The following is an 18,403-nucleotide window of genomic DNA, read 5'->3' as shown; positions in this document are numbered from 1 at the left end:
CAGTGTGAATGAGCTTGTTTGTGCAAGTGTGTTGATACAGGGAGGCCAGTGGTGGGAAAGGCTACGCCAGAGGTTCTCATCCCGTGTGTGTGTTACATTGGCCTCTCTTCCTGAGCTCAAAGAGCCTGCCCCTGACAGAGAACACAGACACAACACAGTATTGTGCTGGAATTGAGTGTTACGTAGAAAAAAGACTAAGCTGAGAGGACTGGAGGTGAGAGATAAAATGAGCTACAATTGAAAGAGGGAACAAGAAAGAAAATGTGACACATTTGAGCAGGAGATGAGAAGAAAAAGAAAGAAGAAAAGAATTCCAAGGAGAAATTTAGGTTTGGCTTGTTGTATAGTTCTATTGTAACATGAGTATAATAAAACAAGTCTACAGCCACGCTAGCAGCTAGCTTTAGGCTGTACTTATGTGCAATGGTGATTTGAGTTTAATGCTAACATCAGCATACTAATGCTCAGTGACAACTCTAACGTGCTGTTTAGCAGGTAAAATGTTTACCATGTTCGCCGTCTTAATTTATGGCATTAGCATGCGAACATTAGCTAATTAGCACCAAGAAATAATAGTAAATGAGTCCAGGAGAAGAAAAGGAAGCACTGGGTGTTGTCCATTCTTCTAGAGAAAAGAGACGGACAATATGGTTGGAGGGACAAGGAGTCCGATAGACTGACCGGACACACCCCTCATTCGGCTTCGTAAAAAGACAATGTGGTTAGTTAGTGTTAGGCAGGAAATCAAAGCACAGTCCTTATACGCTGATGTGTACATGTCTGTCTTTGTTCAACAGCCAAATAGTGACACAGGGCGTATATAGTGTACATGAGTGTGTATGGAGGAGTAGGGGGTGCTGGGTAATCAGCTGAACAATGAGTACAACTCACAAACAGGATCCCTCTGTTTCCTGAAGTAGAGACTGTCTCCTTAAACACACACACACACACACACACAAGCTGACTCTTTGCACACATCCTTGAAGGCATACACATATTGTATGTACACTATGTTGTGTCTTACAAAGACACTCCCACAATCTCTCCCCCACAAACACCATGTGCGCATTCAGATGTCTATTTTTGTCATTATGGGCAAATTCTGATCTATGGGTCTTGTTTCCCCTCATAATTACACACAACAAAGTCTTTGCTAACATGCAGTTTGCAGCCAGACAGTGTGCATACTCAGCATATAAACACAGAGAATACACACAGCACACTGGGGGGCAGTCAGCAGCCTTTGCACTTTCTGCCATCAGTAAAAGCACACCTGTCCCAGCTGCTGTTTTGAAGAGAACAAGAGGGAAAGAAGGAATGTGCTTCTCTCAGTTTTCCTGTCAGCCCCTCACCCTTCCCAGCCGTCTCCGTTGCCATCCTCCTTATCTAATTATTCATATGGTCATCTCCTCTTCTCACACACTGTAATATACTTTATTTATTTCTCATTGGGGTTTTTTTTAATCTTTTTGCAAATCATATATCTTACTCATATCTTGTTACACCCTCTCTTTCTCAATATATCTTCTCCTTCACCTTTCATTCAACCAAAATGACATGGTCCAGCAGTCCTGCTCCTACACTTATAAAATAGCCACACTCAGATAACCTGCACTGATAATCAGGTCTGTCTCGTATAACTGTCAGTCAGTCTGAGATTTATATATATATTATAGGCAGAAGAGAGAGGAGCAACACAAGCTTTTTCACATTCAAGCCCTTTTGATATGTAGCAGATTTCACTGAATGACTACACATAGAAGTCCCCTATTAACATTTATACTGAAGCTTTCTATCATAGCTTTTTATTGATATGCATGTATATACATGCACTCCCTTGTTTGTAAATGCAGTTGCTGCTGTAGGTATATATATATATATATATATATATATATATATATATATATATATATATGTAGGAGTCGCGTGCTGCAGGTAGCAAGTGGCTCTCTATTCCCAGCTTTACCAGCTCCTTCACATTTTGTTTTTCTTTTCTAATCAGCATTTTTTTTTCCTCCTCAGAGCACAGCTGATGGGCTGCATTGTGTATTTCTCATACACACACATAAAGAAGGGGACTTCTTTTATTATCACCAGTTGGTGCTGAAAGACCTTTGCTCTGTACGGAAATACATTTACACACAACCCTCCGGTGTGTCCTGAGGGCTGTATTGTGTGGTTCAGTATGCCCTGGCTCATCAATCTCCCAGATTCCTCCTTCCCCTTCTTCTTCCTCCTTTTGCTTCTGCCGCCCTTCAGAATAGGAACAGTGAGTGAAGTGATATGTATGTGGACAGCTAGTCATTAAGCTGTCAAAGGACAGCCTATGGACCAAAACACTGTCAGCACCAATGAACATACTGTACACATTTCACCTTTGATATAAATCATTTCTCAGGTATCCTATTAGAGATTCTAAAACTGCCTTTGACACACTGGACCCAACAACAGCATTGCATGTGTCAAGCACAAAGTTTAATTTTACCAGCATTTAAAGTTAAATGAATACATTTGCATTAAACTAAAACTTATTCTTATTCTTGGTGATGTTCTATAAATCATTTCTAATACTTAGTATAGTAAATACAGCCACAAAGCAGGCTATAGTTGTAAAGAATACAATAAAAAATCAAGCCAAACAGGTGGTGCAGTACAGTTGAGGACTTAATGGAAAGTTAATGTTTTTTCTAGTCTAAAAATGACACACACATAAATACTCACAGAGCGTGAGGAGCATTTGGTCCTGTCTGATCATGCTTTTTCACTTTGGCATCCATCCAGAACTCACACATGCGGTGGATTTGTGTATGCTTTTTCACTTTGGCATCCATCCAGAACTCACACATGCGGTGGATTTGTGTGTACATGGAAGTGTTTTGAATTGCAACCATGTAAAGTTGATTTGGATTTGATTGCATGGGTGTGTGTATGTAGATTTCAGTGAATTGACACACAAAAATGTTTCTTGTTGATGTTCACAAACCTCTGCGAGCAGCAGACATCCATTTTGTTTGACAGTTTTACAGACAGAAAAAGAGTAGACCATAGTTGGAACATGTAAAGTTACTTGGGGGCTGAAATGTTGGCGGAGAAGTTTGTGTGTGTGTGTGTGTGTGTGTGTGTGTGTGTGTGTGTGTGTATGCGTGCATGTGTGCGTGCGTGCGTGCGTGCGTAGGACATACACGTCCGCTGTAATGTGCAGAGGTGCTGAGGAAAGACAGGAGACACAGCTGTTCAGGGGACTTGGAGTCTGTGCTTGCATTAGCAAACATTTCTGCAGCTTCCTGCACTGTATGCACATTTGAAAGTTTGCTACATCTCATTGCGTGTGGAACTTATTCTGCATGGCGCTCAGCATTTTTGCTTCTGTCAACTCCAACATATGAAACAAAACTTTATTGACTATTCAAATACAGTGGTTTCATCCCAGATTACTCAGAACAATCGACAGGTTTCATAAAAAACGTCATGATACTGTACATGAAATATTTGGGAGCCAGCATAAGTAAAATATATTTTATTCCATCGTCATCTGTATTCATTGAGATTCTAAGGTTTTTCTCATTATTGTTACATACTGTAGTTTAGTTGCTTCTTATCCTCTGACAACCGATGAACTCCTACATTAAATCATCTTACAAGAACATGCTTCATTACAAAAATCTGTTGCGTGCAAACACACAGACAAACACAGGCTTAAAGGAGAATTCCGGTCGATTTTCGGTCTCCAAACTTACCTCAATTATAACTTGTCTCCTGCTAGGTGTACACAGCATTTACTTTTAAAAAATAAGCACATGCCTATTTTTGAAAATATTTTTGTATCTCTTTTCGGTGTTGTAGTTTGTAGAAGGTCCCGAAGCACTCGTCTTGCCATATCAACACAGGAACTAAACAGAACTGAATTAGCACAAATCTTTTTCACATCTACTGCAGTCAGATTCACTGTGTTCACTCGGAAGGAATCACTTCTCATGGGCAGGCACTTGTAATGACATTTCAAACATGTTAAGAGACTAAAAGCACGTTTAAAACTTGCCCTGTTTCAGCCTCCTGGGTGCTAACTGTAGCAGGAGGCTAGCACGATGTAGGCAGCACTGATTGTTTTCGTTTTTCTCGCTACTGACAGCACTCCACATTTACAAACAACAGAGCTACGTGTTGCAATCGACCGGAATTCTCCTTTAACTTTTGTGGGGAGGAGTTCTGTCGGGTAAACAAATGTAAACTGAGCTGTAGCTTAGAAATAAAGCAACCACCAGAGCCCCAAGTATGTGTAATTAGGACTAGAGATAACACCTTAGTAAAAATGCTTTTTTCAATGGCACATCTTGATTTAAAGTTTGTGTTAATAGTAATAGTGGGGACCACTGTGGTGTTAATGTAGTTTGTTCTGTAGGAGGTTTTCTCTCTGTATTCTGTCACTGTTTGTATGTGTGGTGAAAATGCATTAGGTAGTAGTAGCAAATTATAATAACATAATATAATATAAAGTGTAATTCATATGCGACACTGCAGAACTTTGATGGATTCTGTCATGGAACTGAACTGAAAATGAGCTACCTGTATCCTGTGTACACTATAATTAAAGTTGATTTACACTGTTAATTTTAACAAGTTGACTTTACTTAAAAAATGTATGGAAACTCATTGCCTTGAAAAAAGTAAGTTCAATGAACTTAGTAATAGTAAATTAGTGCAACTTTATTGTTCTGAGTAAACAATACTTAATAAACTTATATTTTCTAAGTGAACACAGCTTGTTTATTCTGAGTAAGTAACACTCAATAAGCTTAAACTTATTAAGTGAAGACAACTTGTTTATTTTAAGTAAATGACACTTAATTAGCTCATGGTTTTTAAGTTAATCAAGCTTGCTTTTTTTAAGTATATACTTAATTAGCTCACATTTTTTAAGTGAGCACTACTTAATGTTACTGACTTGTTTTCTGGTTCAAACTGAACCAGCAAAGCAAGCTTGATTAACTTAAAAACCATGAGCTAATTAAGTGTCATTTACTTAAAATAAACAAGTTGTCTTCACTTAACAAGTATAAGCTTATTGAGTGTTACTTACTCAGAATAAACAAGCTGTGTTCACTTAAAAAAATTAAATTTATTAAGTATTGTTTACTCAGTACAATTAAGCTGCACTAATTTACCATTACTAAGTTCATTGAACTTAATTTTTTCAAGGCAATGAGTTTGCATAAATTTTTTAAGTAAAGTCAACTTGTTAAAATTAACAGTTACTCAGTTATACTCAGTTATACTCAGTTATACAATTATATTAAAAATGTGAGCTAATTAAGTATTTACTTAAAAAAGCAAGCTTGATTAACTTAAAAACCATGAGCTAATTAAGTGTCATTTACTTAAAATAGACAAGTTGTCTTCACTTAATAAGTTTAAGCTTATTGAGTGTTATTTACTCAGAATAAACAAGCTGTGTTCACTTAGAAAATATAAGTTTATTAAGTATTGTTTACTCAGAACAATAAAGTTGCACTAATTTACTATTACTAAGTTCATTGAACTTACTTTTTTCAAGGCAATGAGTTTCCATAGTTGTCTTAAGTTATGTTTTTAAGTTAATGAAGAACATGTTACACCACCTTGAAAAAATTAAGTTAGTAGAAATTTTTCTAAAACTTTGAGTATACACTACTTAATCTATTTAAGTACTTTGAATGTTCGGATTTATGGTATGGGGTGGAAAGAAAGAGGAACAAGGTAAGGGAGAGAAATATTCTTCCAGGTGTAACAGAATATATAGCACGAAGATTGACTTAAGAGGAACCAAATAAAAGCTGTAAGATCTTAATTTATATCTGACCAGTCATCACAGATTTGTGACCAGACAAGTCAGTGTTGACACATCATGCACCTGTTGATGCTGACTAACCTTTTTCACAGAAGACACAGGACATCAACAAAGTATAAACAATGTCGCCCCCTAATGGTACATTGTGATTATTGCATACTCCAGCAGCAGACAGGTCGTACTTACAGAGAGCTCCAACATTGGGTTTGATTGCAACAGCTCCCTGTTGATGTCAAAAGACAAAGACAAATGCACAACCATTCTGGTTTTACGCAATATCTAAACTCCTTTACCTTTGTCACTATTTGTCACTGTCTGGGTGATAATATCCTTCTTAAAACAGTGTTCTACTACTACCAGTCCAACTGGCTCACATACTGAACCGCCCCCACCACCCCCACCACCTCTCGTCTTCTGCTCACATAATACAGCTATTGTGCTTTTAGCGTGCCTCTTTCTGTTGCTGTCTTTCTGTATATGGTATTGTAAGGTGTGTCTTGGCTCTGTACAAAATAAGTGGATTATATTTAAACCCTGTGGCACAAACAATCCACTTTACCTGTTCATGCCGCTCTGGCACACTCAAGTGATTAAGGGCACACTTGCCCTTACATGCAGGCGTGCCCCACGCACTCAGAGAGAGTGTTTCCATGACATTTAAACAAGGAGAGTCTGTTTTCATTCATCCTTTCTAGAACACTGCTGTTTACGATCAATTAAAATGTGACAACTTTGTAGCTGATTGTTGCATTTGACCAAAACATGTTTATCATTTTGGCTGTAGGGTGGGAAAATGACCGGCGATGATGAAAATAAAAGCCAAGAGAGTCCTCTGTGAATCAAGTTAAAAGCCTGTCAGACATACAAAACAGGAAGACATGCACTAATGAAAAGGTTTTTTGATTTAATTGTATCAGGTGAAGCAAGTTATGAGTGATATTCAGAAAAGAGGAGATAGCAGGGGAAAGACATCACAGCATTTACTGGTTATTATTTCACAGAGTGACTCCATGTTACAGTTATCAGTCATTTATTTTCTCATGACATGATAGAAACATTCTGCCATCCAAGGCGAAATCTAAATGAAGAGATTCTGATGCTACAGTCTAAAGTCATTCAAGTGCTGTGCTGTAACACAAGTAGAGTCTAGACACGTCAACACACACACACACACACACACACACACACACACACACACACACACACAGAAACAGAGAGCATTACAGTCACAGCCAGAGTTCACATATACATACATACACACCAGAAAATCATATTATATATCAAAATACAGTCGGAGACAGATTTGAAAATATTACAATATCTCTTGCATTGAAATGATACAATACTGGGTTCTTACATTCCCCAAATATAACATTGAATCAGTTTAGTCAATAAGTAAATGGCTACTGTCAGTTGCAGTAGCAAAAACAAAATCTATTAAAAAAAGTCAACAAGAGCTCATAAAATAGACCTCTTCTCATTAGCCTACTTCATCCATCCACTTCCTTTAACATCACATCTCATCATTAATATCACTCAAACACCACACTTTAATACTGGACAAGTAGGCCATCTGCATTTCTGCATCTGCATGTATTCACATGTTATGAAGTCAGCATTATTCTGCAGAAGCTTTTTTCACTTTAATATCTTTTCTGAAAACATTGAGGCAACCGTGAGCATGTTTACCCAGCCGAAATGCCACACAAGTCCTTTTTGAAATGCAAAACAGCAACTATATAAAATACCACCTTGGACTGTTTAGACACCAAGACACGTCATCCTGACGTGAGCCAGCAGAACTTAAGAATTCAACAACTGGAGAAGATTCACATTCTCTAAATCTAAATTATATACACATCGTTAACACTTGTTGAGGCTACATAAAAAAAAAATGAAGATACAGTATAAAATTAGACATACAGTACGTACTGAGGTGCTTTACGCAGTGACAGTCAGTTATCTGCATATATGTAATTTATTAATCCTAGTCACACTTGCATGCAACTTTTGTTGTCCAGTCATTCTGGGACAGATTAAGACAAGTGTAAAAGGAGGGCAGATTTTTACTTACATTGCAAACAGATTTTATCGGTTATAAAGGTGTTTTACTCAGAATTCTGCATAGTCTAAAATTACTTCAGCCATCTTTATATGAGTATTGCAAAATTAAAAAGATAAAAAAGCAACAACAACAAAAATAGCCAAAAGAGAGGTTTAATATTCAGGCCAAGTGCAAATGCAAAGGAACATCAGATATTTATATTCGGTTCTCAACAATCATATTGAGAGGAAAAATGTAACCCAGCAGTGACAGTTCAATCAAGTATCAAAGTTTCATAGGATCAAGGCAATTCATTATCAACTCACATTTAATATAAACCCCCTTTAACTCAGACAGGAGAAAAACTTTGATTGCTGAGTGAACTGTGCCCTTGAACTCCTGTCCCACCACAATTTATTTGCTGAGATTTGTTGCACATGTTTGGATAGTTACCCTGCGTGGCGGCGGCTCCTCGATGTTTCGATTGGCTACAAGGTCCTGCAGCTGCAGGGCCCCTCCGCCGATGAAGCAGAAGGCCGGACACACTGGAGCTGAACAGTCCATGTGTCCCTCCCACAGGATCCGCAACGAGTGGGCATCATAAAAGGTGACACGTCCTTTGTCACAGTCCAGACACACTCCCAGTCGGGGTGGCAGAGGAGCCGTATGAGGGTGAGGCAGGTTGCTATTGCTGCTACCGTGGGAGTGCACTCCCCCATGGCTATGGCTGTCCCCCTGGCTCTGAGTGTGACCATGTCCTTGAGGAAGCAGGATCTTGCCCATGCCCATTGTGAGGAAGCAGAAGGGAGGAGAGTCCTGGCCGTCCTCTGCCCCACTGTCATGGCCACTGTCTGGGTCACAGCTGGGGGGAGGCAGAGGGAAGGAGATGATTAGACTGTACAAAAGAAAAACTAAGCAAAAACCAAAACAAGTTCCTACCCAAGGCTATTTTGCAGTGGCACCGTGGCTCCACTTGGCGCTTAGCACCGCCCAAGACGTAGAAGATTGGTTTAAAGAAATGCCAGTAAACCAGAGCACAATTTCTCCCATCCCGGAATGCTGTGTGGACTCGCCAGACCCTCCTCCACAGCGCTGTGAAGGAGGGTCTGGCACACCTAACCATAGCTCTGTTGGAACCCTCTGCTGGAGCTCTTAAAGTACTACATACTATGATATTGTATATTTGCTGTGTTCTTATGCAAATGTAGTGTGTGAAGACTATGATTATGACATTACAGATCATGTAGTCATGAGACACTCAAAACAATCTAATATTTTAGATGAACAATATATCAAATGACTACATGTAAAGTGAGAAGGTTTGCTCCAAGTGATGAACCCACATGGAAGTATGGTTTGACCGACCCTGCATTTCCCCCCTCAGCTCTTTTGGATCAGTCTCACCACTGTTATCAGTGGTTCCGCTGCCCAGAGTAGCCAAAAGTCCATTAAAATCCATCAATTAATGCTGCTTTAAGTATGTAGAAAGTAACAATTCTGGCATGGCTCCTAACTCTCTGTATAGGGGTTTGTCAATGAATGTACTTACATCATCAAGAGCTCTTTCAATCAGTGGCAAGAGGTCAATCCCATACATATCAGCATTTGTGGTTCAGTGCATTATACTTGTCATAAGAAACAAAAATTGGTCTTATGTTATCATTTATTAGTCTATATTTAAGAGTGAGATTTAGTTACCGAGGGCTGGCCATGTCCTGAGGGAGATGAAACCACTCTTGTAGCTTAGCCTCCTGCCCTACTCCCACCTGCAAGACAGAGAATCAGAAAGACAGAAATCTTTGGTCACATCCATTTTGAGTCAGCATGTAAATTAAAGCTGATTCCCTATATACAATGCATTGTAATACTAAACCAACTGACCAACAAGCATCCCTCTCACCTTTACCAGGTAGGAGCCAGGCTCCACAGAGCATGCCCAGTAGTGTCTGCCTTGAGTGACAGACAAGTCGGCCACCAGCAGGTCAGAAGTTAAGTGGCAGGAAGTGAGTGTGCGATTGGCGGCCTGCAGGAGGGAGAGGCCTGGCACACTGCGGGCGTAGGTTTGACCTCTACCCAATGCCAGCCTGTCAGCGTGCAACCCCCATCGTGAGTCCAAGGAGAAACTCAACACTGAGAGGATGGGAAAAGGAGGCATACAAGAAAGGAAAGGAGGGGTGAAGAGGGAGAGAGATGGCAAGGAAGGTAACAGAAAGGAGCCAGGAGGGAGGAGGGGTTAGATCCTGAAGCTGGGACAGTCAGGCTACAGCAAGTCTGAACGCATTATGGAATAAAAGAGCTAAAGAAGAGTGGGAGGAGAACACATAACAAGAGCCAGATCAAGAGAAAATGTGTTCAAGAGGAAAAGTAGGATGTAGTGGCTTTGGCAGGAGGAGGAAACGTGAGAAACAGAGTAAAGATAACAATCACTCTATCTACATATTGTTTCCACTGATCCGGTTTTGTGAAGGAATGACTATGTAGAATATCAGCAAAAGTGAACAATGGACAATGTAAAGGACCAATACATCATTTTTTTAAAGAGCAGTACAGACCTGTAGCAAGAAAGACACAAGTGGAAAGAGTCTGACTGGGATGAAACTGGAATGCGGAATAAAAAAAGGAAGTTTTGGTGCAGAAGCTAAATTAAAAAATAAAGTGGGAATAGAGGAAATGAAGGGATGAGAGAAAAAAAAATCAATATTAGTCAATCAATTGAATAAATGACACCAATACTGGAAAAATATCCAACTTGAACACTGTATGTGCCAACAGTTTTTTCTTTGTTACCAATGCTACCAACTTGTTTTCTGAATTTTGATACAAAAAAATTACAATCTCGAGGCATATTACTTTTTCTCAAAGCTATTTACAGTACATATGTTTGTTATGAATCCAGTCAAGTTGCATTGGAAACAAGGAATTGCCTCATTTGTTTATAGACGAATGGAAAGATGTTTGTTTCTTTGTAGTAAATAAAATGTAAAAATAAAGAAATTGATCATGTAAAATAATAGATGTCCATATCTCACCAGGTGCTGGTGGAGTGTGGAGGTAAACGTCTTCACTGTACTCTCCAAACCCGGCCTTGTTGCAGCCCCTCACCCTGAGCACGTACACACTGTCTATCTGCAGTCGATCAATCACAGCATTGGTCCCTCTCACTTCATCCAGACGCAGCCATGCGGTTGAAGCATTAGGGGATCTGGTGCCGCCCCATGTGGCTGCAGCCCCTCCTGCTCGTCGCTGGTATTCGACAGAGAAGTGCCAAGCTGGGGCAGAGTCCTGAGGGAGGCGCCAGCACAAAAACAGCTCATCATAAGCAAGTGTCTTCTGAGTGTCAATGACTGGAGCCAGTGGGGCTATAGAGGAGACAAATCAACAGATACAGGTTACATTCATTTACCGTAATAAAGTATGATTTCACTTTTAAATGGTTCATGTCACAGAAACATAGGAGCCTACCACGTATGAACTCCAAGCTGTGGATGAGCTTAACCTCTTTGGATGCGTCTAGGTGAAAGTGTCTGAAAGATGGATCGGCAGAGGGAGAGAAACACTGGAGGTTTTCTATCGCCTTCACCAGCCTGAAGAGAGAGATTCACAGAAAAAAAATAGATGTCAGAAAGCAAAATCTAATTTTATAATTCCTCCTAAGTTTAAGATTCAGCTGACTAAGTGTATATTACCTGCTGTGAGTGACTCTGGCAGCCTGTACGAAGCAGGGTGGATCGGTCTCCTTGAGCAGCTCCTGTGTGTAGGCCATCAGGCCCGCATGCTCCAGCAGGCCTTGTCTCTCTGAGATCTGGGCAGACAGGGCATCCTCCCTCCTTCTGCGGGATCCCTCCAGAGCCAGAGCCAAAAAACCCTGACGCTCCGCTACAGCTGCTCCCAGCTCTCGGATACAGTGGGTCAGCTGATGCAGAGCCACTGCGCTGTTCGCCTGGAGAGAGACAGAGTGGGGAGAAAGTGTTGCTGCTGAGTAAACAAACAATGACAGATTAAGAATGACAAACACAGAGACATGTCTTAGCTATTGCCAACACGTAAGTGTGTCATTGCACTAGAGCCCCAGGCCTCTAGAGGACCCACTAATTCAACATGTCCCTTTTGTTGCAGCTGTAGTTAAAGTAAAGTGGCAGGATAGGCTGGGGAACGATTCCTATTGTTCTGAAGCACAATAACAACCACTAAACTACAGCGTGTTGTTGGTCAGTTCCCAATTCCAAGACAAAATACTGCTTTCAGCCTGTTATACAAAAGAAAATGAATGATTGGTTGTGTAGACCAAAGCAGAGTGTTGCTATCTTGATAGAAGAATCCCTGCAAGAAGCCACGTGGGATGGTCATTTCCATTGAACCTAACGGAATATTGTAGCAGAGCCTCTAACAAATACTGTACAAATACTGTACACACTATAAGGTGACACATACTTTGACAAAGCAGAGAAAGGATAGTTCACCTCCATCTGTTTGTTGGCAGCTTCCAGTTGAGTGATTTGAATCTGTATTGTCTCCTGGTTGGCCAGGATGAAGTTGACTTCCTTGTTAACCTTGTCCTGTAAGACCGAAACAAACGTTGACATTTCAAGGCTGCTAACATCCGGATCCTAACACAATGGAAACAGACTCACCTTAAGGGCCTGGTAGGCCTGTGCTATAGGTAACACTTTGTGTCCATGGTGGACACGCCGGAGCTTACAAAGTGGGCACAGTAACCTCTGGCAGTTACGGCAGTACCACTGCAGTCTCTCCTGCTCATGCTCTGTGCATGTTAGGACCTGAAGCTCAAAAGAGGATTACGGCACAATGACAATAGAAGAGAAGCTACTGTACACGATGCACGAAACACAAAACTAGACTAACCTTTGGCCGAAAGTTGTTGGTAGGTAGAATGTGTTCGTGCTGAGCTCGAGGGGTTCCCCAGGGGTGGTAGAGTTTGAAACACTCGTTGCAGAAGTTGGACTTGCAGTCAGCGCAGCCCTTAGTGGCCTCCAGGGACTGAGGAGGCTTACAGAAACCACACATGATGGCTACACTGCCCAGACTTACTGTGTGCCTGTACCTAAAGGGCACACAGGGGTACAGGGAGATAAGGGCAGGGCTAAAGCAATTCTGCAGCAGAAAAATAGAAAGCAAGAAAGATTGAGTCCTTAAAAGTCAACAAAGGGAAGATTGAGCACATGTGAGTTTGCCCTGCTTTCTTTTTAGTAGTTAGGACTATTTTACAGCCTGGCCTGGATACATCACCAGCAGCTGCCTTGTTAATGCATCCTGCGCAGTAAAACATGCACCGTCACACTTTCCTGACCAACACAACCACTGTCTGGGGAGGGAGCAGCTGCACTCATCAAACTGCTGCGTGTGAAACTGGGAAACTGCAAATCCCCATAACTCTCTCTCCCCATCTCTGAACGCTTTTTATCAAAGCTGCTCCTCTCACTTTGATCTTCACTATTTGAACTGATAAGAGAAGAGGATGATTAACATTGAAGGAGGATGAGAAGTACTTCCTCAACATAACTTTGGGTAAATTGAACCATTTTGCCACAGTTGTTGTCGTACAGTACACTGCAGTTTTTGAGCTGTCCCTGCAATCTGCTCTTAGGGTTAGCCTTAAATCAGGAGTAAAAGAAGGATTCATTATTGAAACTCCTTCCAGCGAATGATTTCCAGTCTCATTTATAAAGCAGTATTGACTAAGCCCTTCATTCGCTGCCTTTCTTCATTGCCTTCACTGGTAAAAAAAAAAAAGTTCTTCTAAATCCATGATTGCTTTTTTATGATTTCTGTTAATTAGTTAAACGAAATAACACACCACAAGTCATGTTTGTGCCTGCAGCATCAGCTCTGACTACACCGGACTGTACCTGCGGCTGCTACAGTATAAACTGTATCTATAGTGTTTGCACATATACCTCTCCACAATACGTTCCAGTGTGAGGTTGCGGAGGCAGTCTGTCAGGCCTTTCTCTCCGAGCTCCACATCCTGTTGACAGGAAGAACACGGGAACAACATGGGGGGAAGGGCCGTGTCCTTCCGCCTCCGCCCTGGGTATGTCCCGCACACTGGGAAAAGGATGCAGGTGTAGAGGAGGGAAGATGAAGGAGAAAGAGACATGGATAGAGATAGAGAGATAGAAGAGAAAAAAGAAGAGCTCTTAGTAGTCCCTCACACACAATATATATATATATATATATATCGACATCGACAGATGCTTATTGCCTTTTCTGACTCCTTGACTCTCTCTGCCTCTGTGGCCTTTGCTCTACATGCACTTAAATAAGTAATGAGATAAATGCATAAAGCCCTGGATGCACAGCAGGACACTGATGTGTCAGCTACATCACCTATGAAACTCAGATGCTGACAGGACATTGCCGTCATTTCAGGCCATCATCTTTGCATTTTCAAACCATGATGTCACTCTAAGTTAATGCTGAGATCATTCAGTTTCATTTTCAAAGCGTATTGCCAGGCCACTTAAAATACTCATCAGCTGCACCAACACACACACACACACACACACACACACACACACACACACACACACACACATAATCTCCACATCCTTTTTCCACCTGTTCTGAGGACCCGTTCCAGGCGGTCAGGTGTCCTGGGTGTAGGTTTTCGTGCCTGTCGTGGGGAGCGAGTGTTGGGTGTGGAGGCCGGTGAGTTGGGCTCTGGAGGGAGGTCTGGAGGAGGATAACCTCTTTGTACCAACACCTCAGCAGCACACAGCAGACACACACTGTGCTGGCATGGCAGAAGGATGGGCTGCTTCACCATCTCATCACACACCGGGCAACGCAGCTCTTTTTCCATACTCTTCATGTTGGACTGGAGAGGAGAAATTCAACAAAGAGAACTGAGTATGGAGTCAGATTCAGTAAAGGCTGAGTCACTAGAGTAAATAAAGATTCCACTGCTCTTTACATTCTGCACCTCCTGTGACCTGGAATTTTTTTTTTATATGAGATGTGTAGGAGTCAAGAGTGAGCTGCAGCAGACACTGGTTATGTAGGCTGATGCTGGATGTACAGAGCAAAGGTAGGGCAAATGAGGAGGAAAAAATACCTTTCCCTAACTTCAGGTGTTAGCCTAGTAATGTGAATAAAGTCTGCTAGCTTCATCTTCCCTTTGAACACTTCAGGTGTAGAATTAGCTAGGCTCTGGATACCATGGTTTGGTAACCAAGTATGACACTTGTCCAAGCAAAAATGTTCAAATCAATAAAATAAATATATAGCTCTCAGTTTTAAAGTGTTACTGGTTGTGGAGGCTTTATTCCGGTCTTACAGCTACTAAAGCTAATCGCAGCATCCCGTTTCTATGACAACGCGCATCAGCTCTGCCTTCTCGGATGCGGCCTGTAGCTAAGCATTTAAAGCTAGCCAACATATTTTTGTTGATTATAATCACCAAACATTCACTGCTTTATCTGCTGCAACGTTTGCGTATATGTTATTTGTGGCCTTGCTTTTATGTTTCCACCCAGAGTGCTCGAGCGTTACCCCAAAAGCAAACCTATCTTTGATGCCAAAATAATGCTCTAACGGAAGAAATGTCTCACATTTCATCAGCACAGACGGGTCGGGAAAAGCTATTGTTGTGTTAAATTGTGTTATCATACATGAAGGTGGAGGACAAAAGATGATAATGATGTCTCTTTTAAAATACGCACACGTGGTTGAAATAAATAGCGTAATAAAAATGAGCGTCATACTTACACTGATGCGAACCAACGCGTCCATGATAGAGGTAAAGGTTTGTAACTCCGCTTCTGCCATGCCTCCACGATGCCAGCGTCCATGCGAGTCTATTCTTGGGGCAGTCGTACCGAGGGGAAGGCGACCCTGGGCCTTGACTGGTGAACAGTTTTGCTGTAGGGGATTTTCTGTGCTCGGTGTGTGCTGTTGCGCACACTCTGATTCTGTGCTGTTTGTCTCAAAAGCAGCGAGTCGACTCGGTGTAGATCATAGGATGGGAGGGGGGATTTGGAAAGGTCTGGTTAGGCTATTCCCGCATTGCCTAGGAATGATTAACGTGTTAAATGAGGTATTGGAAGTATTTTGTTACAGCAATAGCCTATAACTATTTTATTTAAATGCATATTTCACCATAATCCTTTTTTTTTTTTTATAAGACTAAAATATTTTTCAAACGTATCGCTCCAGTTTCCTTCTGACACCCTAGATAAACCGCAGCTCAGTTTGTCAAAATAAACCTCCTGGTTGTTAATTTCGGAGATTAATGCTTCCTAACATGTCCATATACCAAACTGTTTATGGCCCAGTTTTCGTCGTACCGTTAGATGGCAGTGTTTTGTAAGAAAACACGAACAGTCCTCTCTCAATTGTTGTCCGCGTCCGGATCCTTTGAATATTGGTCTCTGGTGAAACCGGACTGTAATTAAGAATGCACTGACTGATGTAGGTTGTTGTAGCAACCGTCTTAACAGCGTGGACATTTTATCTGTAGTTGGTTGTGTTGGTAGTAATATAAGCTAATTTAAATATTAGTTGTAACGATATGTTCGCATTTTTCTGCGTTTTACGTCGCGCAGTGTTTTTGTTCACCTTGGATATAAGTTGTGTTAGCCTCACGGTCAGACTGCAGCGAAGTGCTTACATTAGGTGAGCAAAATACGCTAACCTCAATCCTTAAATTGCAGTAACGTTGCATTTCAGCATGTCGGCTGTCAGCAGCCTCGTCCCTGCACGGTTCTTGACTATCACAGCTCACCTTGTCATCGTCATCACAATCTTTTGGTCGAGGGTAAGAAACTAACGTATCGTGATACATTAAGAAAAAACGGTTCGTTTTAAGATCGTTTTTTTTATAACCACTTATGCAGTTTTTCATAATAAGTTGTTTCAAATGTTTGTTTTACAGGAAAACAACGTAAAGGCTTGCTTGCCTTTGGATTTCACGCAAGAGCAGTATGACGATGAAGACAGGAAGTAAGAAACATTTGACAAACGCAGACTTACGCAAAGTAATAGCCTAAATAACTTGACACACAGGTATACACACACGCTAAATTATGTCTCTCTGTCTCAGGTTGGTGGTGGCATTGGCAGTCACCCTGGGTCTGTTTGCTATAGAATTGGCTGGGTTCTTCTCAGGAGTTTCCATGTTTAACTGCAGCCAAGGTCTCCTCTGTATCCTTTACGTTGATACTGTGGGTCCCTCATTAATGATGACTGATATATGAAGATGATATAATTGATATATGTTCAATTCCAAACTGGGACCTTTGATGCTGGTTATATCCTTCTCTCTCCCTCTTTGTTTCCTGTCTGACTTCACTTCCAACTGTACAACAAAGCCAACTGAGATGTTGATATGGGGCTCTTGTGCAGAAAAACATATAAGACATGAGATGAGAGTAGCAAGTACAATGACTTCTGCCTCCTGGACAAAGAATGGGAGATGGGAATTATTTTTTAGAATTGATGACAGCCTCGACACGAGCCTTGAAATTGGTGTCAAATTAAATCTCTCTATACATATAAAGTGTAAAAAGAGATAAATGATTTTAAAAGTAATTCTAGTCATCCGTTATAATTCCATGACTCCAAACTCCTGTGTATTCGCCTCTTTGCCTACTATAGCAACAGGAGTCCATGCCAGTGCCTCAGTTGCTCTGCTTTTCTTTCAATTTGAGCAGTGGGAGTGTGACATCTACTGGTGGATCCTTGCCATTTGCAGGTTAGTTTACATATACCTGATATTGTTTTAATTTTTCCAAAAGTGATTTTTTTCCCTGACGGATATTACACCCAGCAATGGCTGTCCACTGCAGCGCATCTGTATCCTTGTCTTTCTTTGTGTTTGAGAAGTGGGAATGCTGGACATATTGGGTTATTTTTGCCGCCTGCAGGTTGGTGTGTGTTTGTCTGAGTATGTTGATGTGCATGCATGTATTAGTTTTCAGAGACCAAAGTGAGAGTCTCTATAAACAATGAAGTATCACTAAGTATAAAGTATGAATACATGTGTGTCACTGTCCTCCATGGTGCTCCCTACATTTCTATCTCTGTCTGTCTGTCTCTGCCTCCAGTGTGCTACCTGCTTTTGTGGAGATTCTTCTGTTTATAGCTGTTTTTGGACTGAAGAAGAAGCCATTGTGAAAGACTGATCTGAAATGCTACAAATTAGTGTGGATGTGGACATCTTTCTCACTGTATCAACAAATACTGTAGGTACAGAAGGTCTGGGATTCAATAATAATGTGCAGAGGAATGAACTAGAAACATTGTTTAACTGTGCACACACTGCACCAACAAACAAAAGGATATACAAGCCGCTCTCTGTCCGTATTGTTTTAAAAATATATATTTTTATACATTTGGAATGAAATAGATTAAGAAAAGGCAGTCACTTGCTAGTGCTAATTTGTCAGTAAACGTCGATGTGGTTTTCTGTTCTCAGTCTATTTGTCATTTCCATGCAAAGTCTTAGAATGCTATTGTAATCCAATATACATTTTCAACAAATTCTTTCTTAAACTGTTGATGGTTGTCTTCTTTTT

General features: G+C 41.0%; 2 protein-coding genes across 7 annotated transcripts; one reads left to right on the top strand and one right to left on the bottom strand.

The window, feature by feature from the left end:
• Positions 1–6,837: 6,837 nt before the first annotated feature.
• On the bottom strand, positions 6,838–16,245 carry trim46a (tripartite motif containing 46a). Of its 3 annotated transcripts, XM_028579691.1 has the most exons (12): positions 15,597–16,244; positions 14,448–14,706; positions 13,784–13,934; positions 12,732–12,930; positions 12,500–12,646; positions 12,329–12,424; positions 11,555–11,808; positions 11,331–11,452; positions 10,898–11,227; positions 9,769–9,998; positions 9,567–9,634; positions 6,838–8,730 (listed from the first exon to the last, which is right to left on the bottom strand). In XM_028579691.1, the coding sequence occupies exons 1-12, from the start codon at positions 15,654–15,656 to the stop codon at positions 8,283–8,285; spliced, it is 2,364 nt and encodes a 787-aa protein (XP_028435492.1). In that variant the 5' UTR covers positions 15,657–16,244; the 3' UTR covers positions 6,838–8,282. The 3 variants fall into 3 exon arrangements, with proteins under 3 accessions (XP_028435492.1, XP_028435494.1, XP_028435493.1); XM_028579693.1 differs by lacking the exons at positions 6,838–8,730; positions 9,567–9,634 and adding an exon at positions 10,421–10,506 and having other exon boundaries at positions 9,916–9,998; positions 15,597–16,245; XM_028579692.1 differs by lacking the exons at positions 6,838–8,730; positions 9,567–9,634; positions 9,769–9,998 and adding an exon at positions 10,028–10,506 and having other exon boundaries at positions 15,597–16,245.
• Positions 14,879–18,385, top strand: LOC114556680 (transmembrane protein 107). 4 transcript variants are annotated; one of them, XM_028579697.1, is made up of 6 exons: positions 14,879–14,916; positions 16,557–16,644; positions 16,762–16,829; positions 16,930–17,030; positions 17,656–17,752; positions 17,933–18,385. In XM_028579697.1, the coding sequence occupies exons 2-6, from the start codon at positions 16,558–16,560 to the stop codon at positions 18,000–18,002; spliced, it is 423 nt and encodes a 140-aa protein (XP_028435498.1). In that variant the 5' UTR covers positions 14,879–14,916; position 16,557; the 3' UTR covers positions 18,003–18,385. The 4 variants fall into 4 exon arrangements, with proteins under 4 accessions (XP_028435498.1, XP_028435496.1, XP_028435495.1 ...); XM_028579695.1 differs by lacking the exons at positions 14,879–14,916; positions 17,656–17,752 and adding exons at positions 15,579–15,924; positions 17,484–17,580; XM_028579694.1 differs by lacking the exon at positions 14,879–14,916 and adding an exon at positions 15,580–15,924.
• The last annotated feature ends 18 nt before the right edge of the window (positions 18,386–18,403 follow it).

This window comes from Perca flavescens, chromosome 6 (assembly GCF_004354835.1).
Source record: "Perca flavescens isolate YP-PL-M2 chromosome 6, PFLA_1.0, whole genome shotgun sequence".
In the NCBI taxonomy this organism is placed as follows: Eukaryota; Metazoa; Chordata; class Actinopteri; order Perciformes; family Percidae; genus Perca; species Perca flavescens.
Note: the sequence above shows the minus strand (reverse complement) of the source record. Positions and strands in the feature narration are given on the sequence as shown.